The sequence below is a fragment of the Populus trichocarpa genome, chromosome 10, assembly GCF_000002775.5.
Source record: "Populus trichocarpa isolate Nisqually-1 chromosome 10, P.trichocarpa_v4.1, whole genome shotgun sequence".
Classification (NCBI taxonomy): Eukaryota; Viridiplantae; Streptophyta; class Magnoliopsida; order Malpighiales; family Salicaceae; genus Populus; species Populus trichocarpa.
This window is the reverse complement of record NC_037294.2, coordinates 14226536-14241231: the sequence shown is the minus strand read 5'-3', so window position 1 is coordinate 14241231 and position 14696 is coordinate 14226536. Positions and strand designations below refer to the sequence as shown.

Genomic DNA, 14696 nt, shown 5'->3' with positions numbered 1-14696 from the left:
TATGCAAAGCAATTGTAAATAAAAAAAACATAATATTTTAATTATTTTTATGTGACTTGTAAAAAAAATAAAATAATAACTAATTGGAGGAGATCATAATACAAAAAATTAACAATAATAAAAATAATAAAATATATATTCCATGACATGGCAAATGACACTAATAATCACACAAGATTAGTCAATCACGGTTACAATATGTTTGACATGTCAAACAATTTAACTAATCTCTTGGCTTTTAGGTGTGAGTTTTAACTAATCTCTTGGTTTTTCTAAACCCTGATTTTTTTCAATATCATTAAAGTTTGAAACTATCTCAATATTTGAGTTATTCTCTTAAAAATAAATTTATAACTATATATCAAAATCAAAATTATTGATAGCTAAATTTTATCCACCCAAGAGCTTCTCTCTCTTCAAAATTTCTAGTAACTTTCTTTCTCTTATCTCAACCTCGAGAGACTGGAATGTGAAAAAAATTGAAGTTTAGTATTGGAGATGAAGTTAGTCTCTTCTTTCAATTCCGTTATTTTCCCGTTAAAGTCAAAATTATTAGCATAAGAGAGACAGATGTTGTGGATTGATTGATGCAGATTTTGGTCAAGTTTGACTGTTGACCAACCATATTTCGAAATTCAAATCTCAGTAACTTTTATTCATTTTGGTTTTTTAAACCATACAATTTAATATAACTGAATCTCTATATCACAGAGACCACATAGCTATAACCAGTATTTCAAATTGCTAGTAATCCCACCCCAAGCAATTCTCACTTGCACTCGTTTGTTTAATTAAAACTGGAATTATGGTGTTGTAGTAGAAAAAAACTTAAGTGACATGGCTGAACATTAGTTAAGGTGTCCCTAATTGACTAAATTAGGAAAGAGATATAATATCTTAAATAAATCATAATATCACAATTATAAGACCTAGCCGAGCGTAACAAGTCAACCCGTACGTTAACCTGTCGATTCAAGGTTTGGCCTGGATTTAGATAGTGAAAAAACCCTATTATTATTTTTTTACAAAATAATTTAATTGAAGTTATTTTTTAAGAAATCAAAATCTAATTTCACCGGTTTATCTGAGTCATGGGCTAGATGGACCTGCCGAATCAAAGTCTTATAACCATGAATACATCTTCTTAACGAGAATAGGTCTGAATAACAAAATGTTATGTAGCACGTAGAAAGTACGTTCTTGATATTAATTAATCAGTGCTGAACACAAAACAAGAACATATAAAGAAAAGAGGTGAAATATTTTGTTTATTTCATTTCATTAAAATCCGATATATTAATTTCATGGATTTTGAGAAAATCATCTATACACATGTCTCGCCAAATTAGCCAAGGTAAAATGTATGTCCCTAATATATATATATATATATATGCCTTTTCCCTCCATAAAAACACATCCACCCAAGCAACCACTTAACAATAGATCGAGGGAGAGTTTTTCGGATTTTTTTCAAGAAGAAAAAAAACTAAATTATCCCAACACACATGCACACACACACATGCATATATACACGGTAATTGCTAGCAAAAGAAGAGCATGTAAAAGTGATTTGCTATCCTTTTGAGTCGTCAAAATTGCTTCACCATGCATGATCTCATGAAGATAAATTAGCTAGCACACCTGCATGCTCAACTCAATTAATTTGGTGCTTTACTCCGAAACCAAAGCAAGAGTCAGTTCCAAACTAAGATCACTATCATCACTTTGTCCATTAAATTTGAAGACCTGGTCTGGCTCAACTCGACTCCACAAAGAATCCTCCACATTTTCCGCAGCTAATATGCTATCCTCATCTTTGATACGACTATCCCCGTTTCCCAAATGACCAAGCCACGACTCACGAACCGGTTCAAATCCCAACTCTCCCTGGTTAAGCCGGCCCGTTGGCTCAGCCAGTGAACTGGGCCTGGTGCCAATGGACCGCTTGCACCGGGTTCTGCTCTTGACTTTGTTGAGTTCGGGAGAATTTTGGTCCCTGGACACGTGGCGAATGTCGTAGGTGTTGAGGGAAGAGATCAAGTGTGGTGTTGGTACATCAGAAGAAGGAATTGATATGATGGGTAACCCTTTGAGCACTGCATCAACGGCTGCTTGGCACTGGGCCCAGTTACCTGACCAAAGCATGCCAACTGACCCATAGACCGGATTCACTATCCTGCCACACGCCTCATATAGCAATGAACTAAATATAGCTGCACGCAAAGGAAAAAAAGCAAAATCAGACCGAACAATTACTGGAAAAAAAACTGTGCATGTGTGTCTGTATATATTATACCTGGGCGGAGTCGTTGGGGCGCGGCTTCAATGAGGTTGATGAGGCCAGCACGACCATAGAACTTGGCCAAGAAGAGAGTGGCATTGGCTTGAGAATCAGTGGATTTGATCCATTGAAGACAAGGTCTAATGGTACAGTTATCATTGCAACCTTTACGCAGGACCCTGCAGCCATTGCAGCTCATTCTCACCGGTAGCGTTTCTGAGCTAGAGGAGGGGTTTTTGTGCGGAGATGGTAAGAGAGAGAGATAAGTAAGGAAGAGAGGTAGGGGAGCATATAAGGGCAAGGGGTTGGTAGGTGTGTTGTGGAAAGAAGGAGGCGGCGCAGCGGTTTCCAAAGGGGGTGGTGTTTTGGGAGTGAAATTGAAAGCTAAAAACCAGGGATTTTGTTCCTAGTCTTTTCTTGTTTGAGTAAGCTGCTTTCTTGGAAAAGCCTCTGATTCTCTTGTCTCTTTAGTTGGCTAGGATGTTTTTACCCTACATGCATAAACTTTATTACAGATGTACCATCATATCTTAAGAGCATTTTAATTACTGGAGAGTTCCCGATTACTCTCTCTCTCTCTCTCTCTCTCTCTCTCTCTCTCTCTATATATATATATATATATATATATATATATAGACACACACATGCCCGCTGAAAATATAAAAATAAAAAAATTATTTAATTAAGAAAATAAAAAAATCAAGTTAACTTGTTGAACTCATGATTTAGATTACACACCCCATTGAATTTAGAAAATTTTATTTTCAAAATTATTTCAAATATATTTTTTATTTATTTTAAAGAATTAAAAACAAATTAAATTAAAAAACAAACATGCCAAGTGTGTGGGCCTACCCACATGGATAGCCCATGAAATAGGTCTGGACCATGAGCCAGGCTTTTTATTTTGTTAACGACACGTAACGGATAATGCATCGTTTGCTCTTTTTTTTTAATTATTAATAGCCAAGCCTTTAAATTAAAAAAAAAGTGACCCATTGTATGTCAGCCTAATTTCCAGAGATCAAGGGTCAATAGAAAATCAAGCCCACTTTATTTTTTAAAAAAGAGTTTTGATTAGCAATATATTTTTGATCCAAAACACGTAGATATAATTATAAATCCATACATGATCTTGAAAAAACACACAATAACTTGAAATAAAAAAATTTATCGGGCTCAAATATATATTTTTAAAAATTTTGAAGGTCAAAAGGCATTTAAGTGGAACTCTTTATTGTCCTTTGATATAAAAATCAACTATTTTAGTGAGTAAAATCGATATCGGTAATATTTTTCTCTTTCTTCTCTTAAACTAGGAGCTGAAAAATAAAAAGAATGAGGTTGTGGACAAATTATTTTTAAAATTTCATAATTTAGAGGGGCTCAATATTTATAATTCAAAAAGTACGAGGACTATAATAAATATTTTGTCAAAAATTAAAAAAAAAACAAGCATTCCATTTTTTTTTTCTAACTTAGGTACCATATCTTTTAATTTTACTATTTTCTAAAAAAATTAACTTAAATTGACCTTTTAGTGTTTTGTTAACCAAAAAAAATTAATTATTAATTAATGACAGTTTTCACCAACAAAAAATAAAAAAGATGGGACAATCAGTCTTGAGCTGGAGCTGACACCCGCTTTTGCTTTTGACACCAATAAAAATTGCATAGACAATTTAAGCTCTTTTCAATTTCTTCTTTCTCTTCTTCATGGAGTATTTAATTATTGTTCCCCTTCTCAGTTCCATTTTGCGAGGGCAGAAAAATAATTATAGTACAGTCAAAAGGTCAACAAAATCGAGGAGAAAAGACGATGGGGATGCTAGAGGGGAATAAAGGTGGGAGGAGAAGGATACAAAATTAGAAAGAGGCACGTATGAAGCACAAAGTCAGACCTGCGGATAGCCACGTCTTCTATTATTTGTTAAAAACATCATGGCTGATGCAATTTTCTTTTATCATTTTAACACAATTTGACGAATATCACAGAAATAATATAGTTGTAAAACTAACATTGCTTATTTCAAAAGTTATTTATCATTTAAACTAATTAGTAGAAACAAAAATCAATTTAAAATTTTATAAATATTCAATAAAAAAAAAGATAAGCTGATGTGATAGAAAAAAAATAATAATAATGAGTCATCCAGAATAAATCAGGGTTTCGTTTTCAACACTCTTAATATTCTATAAATAATGGTGATTTGTTCTCTTTTTTTTTAATTTTTTTTAATTTCTCTCTTTTATAAACTGATGTTATTTTTTTTTTTTTGTCATTGAATCTTGAATCCTATATTTTAATTAATGAATCTTTATAAAATTTTGAGTTACGGTTTAATTAGTTTAATTAATTTACAAAAGACATAATGATATTTAAAATATAGCTAAAAGAATAACAGTTGTGTATAAAAATAATATTTAAAAACACAATTATGTTTAAATTATGTTATTTTTCAAAAACTTTTTAAACCCAAGTTTTTCTCCTAAAAATTTTACCAAAGTGCGTTATTTATTTTTTAAAATTCTAAATACAAAGCTCAAAAACTCTCCGGTTTTCAGGAGTCCGCACATGTGAAGAAAAATAAAAATAAAAATAAAACAACTTTTTTTTTTCTGTTAAGCAAATAATAATAATAGAAATAATCAAGAAAAAAAATAGTTTTGCACTGGTACTGTGGGCGACCTATGTGAGACGCCGGTGGTTTTGAGTATTCCATATTTGTCCTTAATATGCTTTCAGAGTGGGGATTATGGACTTGGATCATATCATTCTCTCTTGATTTAATTAGTTCCCTTTATGTTTTGAGAATCGTATGGTATCCATTCATGGATTCTATATGTTGTTAATATTTAGAAAACTTTGACGTTTATCAGTTCCAAAGAAAATGAAATTTTTGACCATTTGAGTTGCGTCTGAGCTGTCCATACAATCTGTTTATCAGGCAGGATTGGTGTTCAGAATGATGTCCAGAAGATTCTGCTTCCATCCTGCAGCTATTTATTTCTTAAACTTTGATATAATCGGCCAGACATTGGATGCATGCTCTCGTAACCTCAATTTTCTTTTGTGGAGCATTGAACATGATAAACCCAAAATTTTAAAAAAAAAATCAACATAAATATGAGAATTTTTAAATCTACAAAAAAAAAAAGACTTTTTATATATATCAGTCATCTTGTTAATTTTTCCAGATACAATTATCAGTCTCAGATTATTAGGATTGCAAGATAAACTGAATTTAATTATTCAACACATTAATCTTGTTCATAAACAACTTAGATTTTTTATTACCTCATCGTAACATGAAATGAAAAAACCAGTCTTTTAACAAAAGAACTACCAGCTGGAACCAATACTTAACTTGTTGCTGGATAATTAACCAAAAGCACCACAGCGAATTCAGTTGGGAATCGAAAGCTCGCATATAAGAATGACTGGCTTCTAGTTTTCACGGTGGTTGCGTAGTGGGTGATGATCAATGTCTTGCAGTTTTTTTTTTTTTTTTTTTGCGCTAGATTTCCATTATAAATTTTTTTATAAGATTTTACAATATTCCTTCGATACTAAAGATATTTAGATTCAAAATTCTGGTTGACAAAAAAAGGATGCTATTTTGGAACATGAATAACTACAGCTAAAGTCTCTACCCTAATCATAGTTTATATCTTAATCCAGAGATATACTGAACTAAGAAAATATAAAAAGAGAAGACTTCAACCGGCCCCTCCTCATGACATATATATATATAGAATACCCTTTGAAGGGAATACCCTTTGAAGGCTAGGAAACCACACATGGAGTATCCTCTTCTTTGTGTGCGTGTGTGTGTGTCTATATATATATATATATATATATATATATATCAAGATACCCCTTGAAGGCTAGGAAACCACACATGGAGCATCCTCTTCTTTGTATATTTGTTGAACTAATAAAGTTTCCTTTGAAATTAGATCAAATCAAGTCATAAGTTTTAGTTCAATCATCCAATACCGTCAATAATTGAATGCCACTTATTAGAATATAACTAAATAGGTGAACACTTCTATGTCCTGAGCCAGATCAAATTAATTTTTTCTAATGTTAAAAAAAGATATTTAAGTGAAGATAATCTGAGACAATGTAAGTTAAATTAACTAAAACATAAGTTGAGATATGAGACCGAAAAAACCTGTAAAAAAATGAAAAAGATTGTAAAGTTTAAGATCTAATAATCTAATCTTAAAAATGAAAAAAAAAATTAAAAAATACAACGTAGATGAAAAAATTATTTTTAATATCAACACATAAAAAATATCTAATAACACCAAAAAAATATTAATTTAAAATTTAAAAAATTATTTAAAAAAAAAAATACTTTTAAAACATAAAAATAAATAGACTCTATAATCACAAAGACAGAAAAGCCTTACCTCAGTGTGCCTTCAAAATCTCAAGTTACCAAACAATCCCTAGTCACAACCAAAATGCCACCTCATTAGGCCTGAATTGAAGCCACAATCACCTGTAAGATAAAGGGGCTTTTATCATTCCATTAAAAGCATTTAATCCAGGGAACCTAGTTCATCTTGCTAAGCACGGCCTTGGGGAATGTTTTGTGTTGGAGTTTTTTATTTTATTTTTTAACATAAACTTATTTTTGGTATGTTAAAGTAGATTGGGGATATCTCCCGCTGTCAACCCCCCCGCCCCCCAGAAAAAAAAAAGATTTTACCAATTAAATAAATGTGTAAAAAGGCCATTAAAACTAGCTAATTAAATAACCCACCAATAAGACTCCACGTCAATTATAAATGAGATTCATTTTACAACGTTATTTGAGGTTTTATTTGATTATTATAGTCTAATTGTTACTAAAAATTGTATCAATTAGAATAGATCTAATTTATTTGAACAGACTTGGAAGGATTTAAATTTCCTTCTTTTCTTCGGTGGGAATATTTTATTTCTTTTTTCAATAATATATTTGGACCCAAGTCCAAAGACAGTGTGTTTTGGTCCTAATAGTTTGGGACGTGGGCCCGAACATTCACATTAGTATTATATCTTTGGATACGAGAATGATTGGGCCGAAATCCCAATTTTAATGTTAGTTTTTTTATATAAAAAAAAATCATCAGAAAATAATTTTAGAATCCTGGAACTTGTTGCTATTTTGAAAATTATTTAAACATATCTCATAGTGTCTGCTTGTTATCACAATCCATGAATTTCTGGTGAATATATAGCACTTATTCATTGCCATCTCTTTGAGACCACGACAGGCCATGTAATTCCTTGTAAGTTCGATTCCATGCAGGAATACATGGCTTCAATACGCCCAAGCTAATCCCAGTTGAGCTGACAGCAAAAAAAAAAAAAAAAACACTATCGAATTATGATTTTTAGTCATTTCTTCCTCGCCTAATTGGTTTATAAGCGCTCGCTTTTAAAAAGTAAAACAGCTTTTGTAACTGGCAAGGACCCGTTACCTCTGGTCAGGGCAGATGACTTTATTGCCTTTATTTTATTTTTTTTCAAGACTCGTGTTGGGTTGCTAGTTGAAATCTTAGAATATTTATTTATCTAGTGAATTTTAATCCTCTAGTTTGAACATATAATTTTTATATAAATATAAATATCTTGCATGCAGGCTTTAAAAATACATAAAGATTTATATATTTATTAATTTTAAGACTCATAAAATTAATTAAATTACGTGCAAATTGATCTGAACACTAACACACTGTCAATACGGCTATGACAGAAGCTGCCGAGTTGCAGCCTTTGTGGACAGAAAATCGAACAGCTGATGAAGCATCTATATAACTAAAACACGAGTCCTCTCTTAACTTTTCCAGTATATATATAACCGTACAGCTTTTTCAGCGTGTACATTTAATTTTGTATGCTGGAATAAAAGGATTCTTTTCTACCTAACTTTTGGCATTTTGTAATAGTATCGGAAGGCTCTTCCCCTCCAGGTTTTTAGAATACACGATAAAACTACAAGCTTAGAACACACCAATCATGCATGTTTCTGGTGTGCTTTCTAAGCAAATGCACCAATTATTTTATCTTGTTCTTCGTTTTATAACCTCCTCTACTGCTTACCATCTTCCTCTGCAAGGCAGCAGTTGTGGGCCTCTGATGTATAGAGATTTAGGGAGTGAAACAAGTTAACTAAAAGAAGTGGGCTTACTACTGGGCTTCACTAGACTTCCAAAGCATTAAGCATGGCCTTTGAAATGTATATTAAATTCTCACGTTTAAATAATAAATAGCAGCCCATATATTGTCAGATATAACAAGCTGGTACTATATGTTATATCTGATTTATTTTTTTATACACTGAGAGGACAGTAAGAACAACCCTTTTGTCCATATAACTAGCTTGTGTATGTTAACTATATCTGCCTCATATTTTTATACATTGGGAGGCCCCTACACAACAGCACATCTCTGCACATGACGCGTTCATGGTGGGAAAACATAATCATGTTGATCCCAGCTTCGAGGCTTTTCGACACGCTCAAGTCCAATACAAAACCTGTCAATAATTTTGGACGGCAACGTCAACTAAGAGCTGATTGGCCCATCAGTCTCCATGTGCAACCTTGATAGGTACAGATGCCCCAGGTGTCCTCTACACAAGATGTATGCATATATAGGTCCCCTTGATAGCTACATTGATGTATCCCTTTCTCATTCGCCAAGTATATATACTAGTACAAGTAGAGGTATCACTGTCATTAGTATTTTTTCAGTTTGTTAACGTGAAAAAATGGAGAATTATCGCCGTAGGTGGGATAGTTTTTTCTCTCTCAAGAATTGATGTATAAGTATTATTAATATGTTTTTTAATGTCAAGTAAAAACTATAATCATGAATCTAAAAATCGATATTAACATATGATAAAACATTATAAAAAATATATGTATTAATAAAAACTTGTAAGATTTTAAACTTAATGTAGCAGAATAATAGATCAATGTTTCAATTGCTACCGTGAAACACTATTTTCCTGGTCTTTGTATAATATTTTTTAAAATAAAAGTGTAAAAATAATAATTACAAAATAATAAAGATAAGAACAAAAAAATAGTATGAATAGGTTAAGTGTAGAGTGATAAATATTCAAAGTTTAAAAAATAAAAAAATATTGTTATTTTTCCAAAAAAATTGTAAAGAAAAAAAAAGGAAAGAATAATTTTTTTTAAAAAAAAATAATAAATAGACCAAGTGTAAAATGATAAAAATATCAAGTATGGGAAGAATAAAAAATATAAGAAAAACCTGTTTTGTAAAAAAAAAAACCCAAAAATCACAATTATGCCACTGCTATATCACCACTACAATAAAAGAACTGGCAAAATTTATAATTATGTTATTTCTACAAAATACAACATCATTTCCTTTTAGTACATGTATAATATATGGATTTGCTTTCAAACTTATTTTAAAAAAATCAATTAAATATTTTCACACACTTTAAGATTTTTCATTTATATTTTTATTCAAATCGTTCTTTTATTTTTGATAAAAAGATGTTATTTTATAATAATAATAAAAAACTATGTTTTTTAGTTAAACAGTATTGCACCGATAATCTAAAAATATATTTGAGATTCGTCCTTAATTCTTGCTCTAACATGGAAAGCAAATCTAATTACCATGCGAGGCTTGCTAAGAATACATTATGATACACACACCGAATATATAATTGAGAAGCAATAGGTGCGTTGGTGAGCTGAATTTGTGTTGAAAGGGAGGATTTGTGAGGGGAGGATGAGTTTGATTCCGAATCCAAATTGCAAACAGACAAATTAACACGGCTACAAAATAACTTGCAGCTTTTTTAACTTCTTACGCCGCATAGTTCGTACGTTGGTTTCCCTGCATTTTTATAAATAAATAAAAAATAAAAAATTATGGCGCTCTCTCCTTTCTAATACCACCCGAAATTACCAGAATACGAGAGAAGACTCCTTTGTTTGTTAACGCAAAATACAAAAAACCCATGCTTATTTTATAATTACAAACCAAGAATATCGTAAATGCCCCTGAAATAACCACACTTCACATCTTACTCTTTGTCGCTCTCCCCTGCAATTTGGGACCCCAGTTGTTAGTAGTAATATAGTTTATTGCTAATTAAAAAACAAATTAATAAAGTAAACAAACAATATCAGTGGAATAGTGTTAGAATTAAGGAGTCTTCACATATTACAATTCGGGACTCTGACCGCCTCAATTATAGAGTTCAAAGTACAATAAAATTGCCATCGGAGAAACAATTCTATTCATAAAATTGTCACTGGATAAAAAAAATTGAAAGAGGACCAAGTTATAAAAATAATTTATAAATTATTTTAAATAAAATAAATATTAATTAAAATAATAGAGATCAAATCTAACAAATTAAAAAATTAAAAATAATAAAATTTTAAAAAATATATAATTTCATAAATTGTTTCAAATAAAATAGACACAAAAAACCGGAACCAAATATATTAGATAAAAAAAATTAAATTAAAAAAATAATAAAAAAAGTAAATAACAATAAAAAACCGAGGATCAAAGTTGATATAAAAATCAAGTTAAATCAAATTCTAAGAGATAATGTTTTTTTAAAAAAAAATTCAAAAAATATATATAGCAATAAAAAAATTGATGGCCAGATTTGATATAATTAACAAATAACAAGATATTTTTTTATTTTTTGACAACTTTTAAAAAGTATTTTTCTCTTAAAATAAAAGAAAAACATTTCATTGAAAACCAAGTAAAATTTTTCTTTAACTAAAAAATATTTTTAGTATTTTTTGTTGATCAATGTTTTTTAAGACTAAACAAATACAAAAATATTTAGAAAGTGTTCTCTAATAAACGAAACTCAAGTGTAATCTACATGTTCATTTAGTTTTTCGACTAGATGATAGGGTTTTTTTAACTAGTTGATTCATTAATAAGATTTATTTATTTATCTAACTTTCTGAATTCAAAACTTCATATCATCATCCAAAAAATTAATTAAATTTCTTCTAATTTACCAAGTTGTTACGAGGAAAATGATTTTTTAATTTTTTTTTAATAATACTGGTTAACGCGAAAGTTAATATGAGAACAACATTATCTCTTAAAAAGATAGTTTAAATGTATGATTTGAATAAGAAAAAACAACACTGATAATCTACGAAAAAGCTCAACCATATATATTACTGCTATTGTTATTACAATTATGAATTTAGGCCTGCATTCTTTTAAACGAAAATCAATACATCGTAGTCAGATTAACGGGACTACTGGTTAAAAATAGATCTATAAATTGATCAATACTCCATCAGAACGGGGGAAGGAGTTTTTTAAAACATTTGTGACTGATATTTTAGCTATAATAGTTTTAGTTTTCATCTCAGTGAACCAGGTAGGGAAATTATCTCCCACCTGGCGCTTTTTTAGCTAGAAGAAAAAAGATTCCTCCTCTTTTCCGTAGTTTTAGTATTCCTTGAGGCACATTCTCATAACGGGACAAAAAGTTAACTGGAACTAGCGATAGAAAATTTAGACTTGAAGGTTTCTATACCAAACAAATCAATGCACGAAAACTATAGTCTAATCTAACATTCAACAACTATATGTACTTTAATTACTAGTTTGCTATCCTATGAAATCTTTGTGCTCTTAAACTCTAGATTTCTCATGTCTAACTTTTCGCAAAATCTTAACTGTACTAAATTACTTTTACAACAACGCAAGTATCTCCCTTCAATTGCCATTCTATCCTCAACGGCATTCTAGGTAATTTTCAGACATTAACTCTCTCTTCTAGAGCTTAGTCTAATCCACTGTCAACTGGCAAGAGTCAACGCTTTCTTTTTTGAATGCACTGACCTTGCGGCTAGACATCCCAACCCGAAGCCACCCAACCTGGGTTCGAACCCAGGGCATGCTCCATGAGAGCATGGCGGTGGATCCACTGTGCCAAAGGCGAGGGTGTGCGAGAGAGTCAACTCTTGGAACTTGCAAAAAAATAAAAATCCATACATATAAGGGGTAGATCCCTTAATCAAAATTAGAGTTGCATAGCAAGATTTACAGTGAGATTTTGAATTTGATTTTGGGCAGGGCTTTGAGAGCAGGGAAAGCATGTGGTGGACAACCAAAATTTACTTGATGGGGAAAGATGAGGAATAGACTACGACACTAATCAGTGAAAACTTGCTAAACGAGGAGAAGACAGGTACTAGAAGAAATTGCCATACAATGCTAAAGCTGGAGACTCAACACTGAATAAATTAATTTTCTCATGTTACCCAGATAGAAAGGAAAAAAGCTTCCATGATATCTCTTTGACACTGTTACAAGCAACCAATATATATTCTGTGATAGGGAAGTAAAAAGCAAAAACATCTTATTGCTGTAGTAGTGAAAAAACAAGAATCTCTGTACATAATTACAATGCCTGCCATATGTACTCTTCCCTGTAACTTCTTCTTCTTCTTCTTCTTCTTCTTCTTCTTATGAGAAGAGATGGATTTACAGGATTCAGAATGCTGGGCGTACGTACAGACAGAGATTAAGGCAATACAAAAGTTTTCCATGTATTAATCAGTATAAAACAAAATTCCCAGCTTCTATACACATCATCATCCTCCATTTTCATGATCATCCATACAAAAGAAAAGGGCTTAAACATACCGAAATACCCCAGTTTTTCCCTCTGAAGTTACAAAAACTAGCTAATCAAACTTCTAGCACGAAAATTATAAGAAAAACGTGGGTATTTTGGACTAAAATTACCAAAAAGAAAGAAGAAAATTTGAAATTTGAGTTATTCAACTAGTTATGGAGAGGATCTGGGCAGCTGGGCACTCTTCTTTTGTTCTCTTCAAATCCTTTCTCAGTTTTGTTGAAACCATAAGAAGTGTTAGCTCTTTCATTGAAGTACTTCCTGAAGTGCTTTTCTTTGCTCTTATAATTATCCTTGGTAATATCGCTGCTCTCCTTAAACTTTTCCATGCCATTCTCTTGAAGTAATCTTATTGCTCCTGCCTTGCAGTTGCAGTCACTGCAGACCCAAATCTGTAACACAAAAACAACCAAGACCACCACCAGAGATGAAGAGTACATTAATCTCCTGGAGCTGCCAAACGACATCTCGCTTGATAACCCACATAAAGCTTTCAAAAACCCACTCTTTTAACTTCCAATCCTTTCTGACACTCTTCTAATTCTTTTCTCTCCAGAAATCTTGCTAGCTGGCTGAAATGAGGTCCGGGTGCTTGGATTCGAGGCTCAAAAATCTCTCTTTCTCTCTCACACACGCAGTGTCATGGATGCGAAGGTACTAAGTACTATAAAAAGGTGAAAGAAGCGACGGCTATTTTGGGGCAAGGAAGGAGAGAGTAGCTGTAAGGATGAGCCTCTCTCACTCTTCTTCTCTCATGCACACCCACACTGGCCCACGTGATGAGAAAATTGGCAGGCTATTATCGATTTTTTATTTTGCTTTGAATTTATTGTATATATGAGCGTATTACAAACAGGACTGATATTGTTAAGAGATAGCTTCATTGTTTTGTCCATGCTTCACCACCAAATTACTGACTCCGTAGCAGCATCTACCATGAGAATTCAGTTTGAATTCTGCTGCTTGTCGGTCATTGTGTTGAAAATCAGCTCCACGCGCCTCTTTTATTGAGGGAGCCCTTTGCACTCGTCACTATTTAATGTAGTTTAATTATGAATCATTCTCTCAATTATTAATCTACGTAATATTTATTGCTCTTGTAATCTGATCACAAAAGCTGCCTTTGTAATGTTCTTTCCTTTTATCTTTGTTCAATTATTAAGCCACACAAGCCAGAATAACTCTCTCATTGCTTTGTCGGATCACGGGATGATTAGCTTCGTTTACCTTCGAGCAATTAGGATTTTGATAATGTACTGTATGAAAACGAATAATCTATTATTTCTTATGAGATTTTTTTTAAAAAAAAAAACTTAAGGGTAGGTTTGAAAACTTTATGTTATACTTTGCAACTCTTTAAATTCAGTTTCACGAATTATGGTATAATATCTATTATTTTATAAATGCTACTAAGAATAAAAACAACCTAAAGATCTATTATCTCCCAACATTAACATCAAATGAATAACTTGGAGGTAGGTTTGATGGGAAAGAGATGTATGTCTTATTTAGCTAGTTACTACGACTGAAATTTCAACCAAATTGTCAAAAGTAAGATTTTTATTAATATTTTTTATTCCGACACAAATAAATTATGTTTAATCTTGTTAGAAAAATATTGAAGTTAATTCTAATTGAAGAATATCATTTTCCTTAAAATAACGAAAATTAATAAACAAGTGAATATATATATGTTGATGGTCACTATCAATTGAAATCTATAAAAAAAAAAATGA

The 14696-nt window shown here is 31.6% G+C and overlaps 1 protein-coding gene across 1 annotated transcript; it reads right to left on the bottom strand.

Annotated features, from left to right (window-relative positions):
- Positions 1-1249: 1249 nt before the first annotated feature.
- LOC7465236 (LOB domain-containing protein 41) lies at positions 1250-13427 on the bottom strand. Its single transcript, XM_052456481.1, has 4 exons — positions 13143-13427; positions 12746-12823; positions 2297-2687; positions 1250-2213 (listed from the first exon to the last, which is right to left on the bottom strand). Exons 1-4 carry the CDS (start codon positions 13425-13427, stop codon positions 1672-1674), a joined length of 1296 nt encoding a protein of 431 aa, XP_052312441.1. The 3' UTR covers positions 1250-1671.
- Between the last annotated feature and the right edge of the window lie 1269 nt (positions 13428-14696).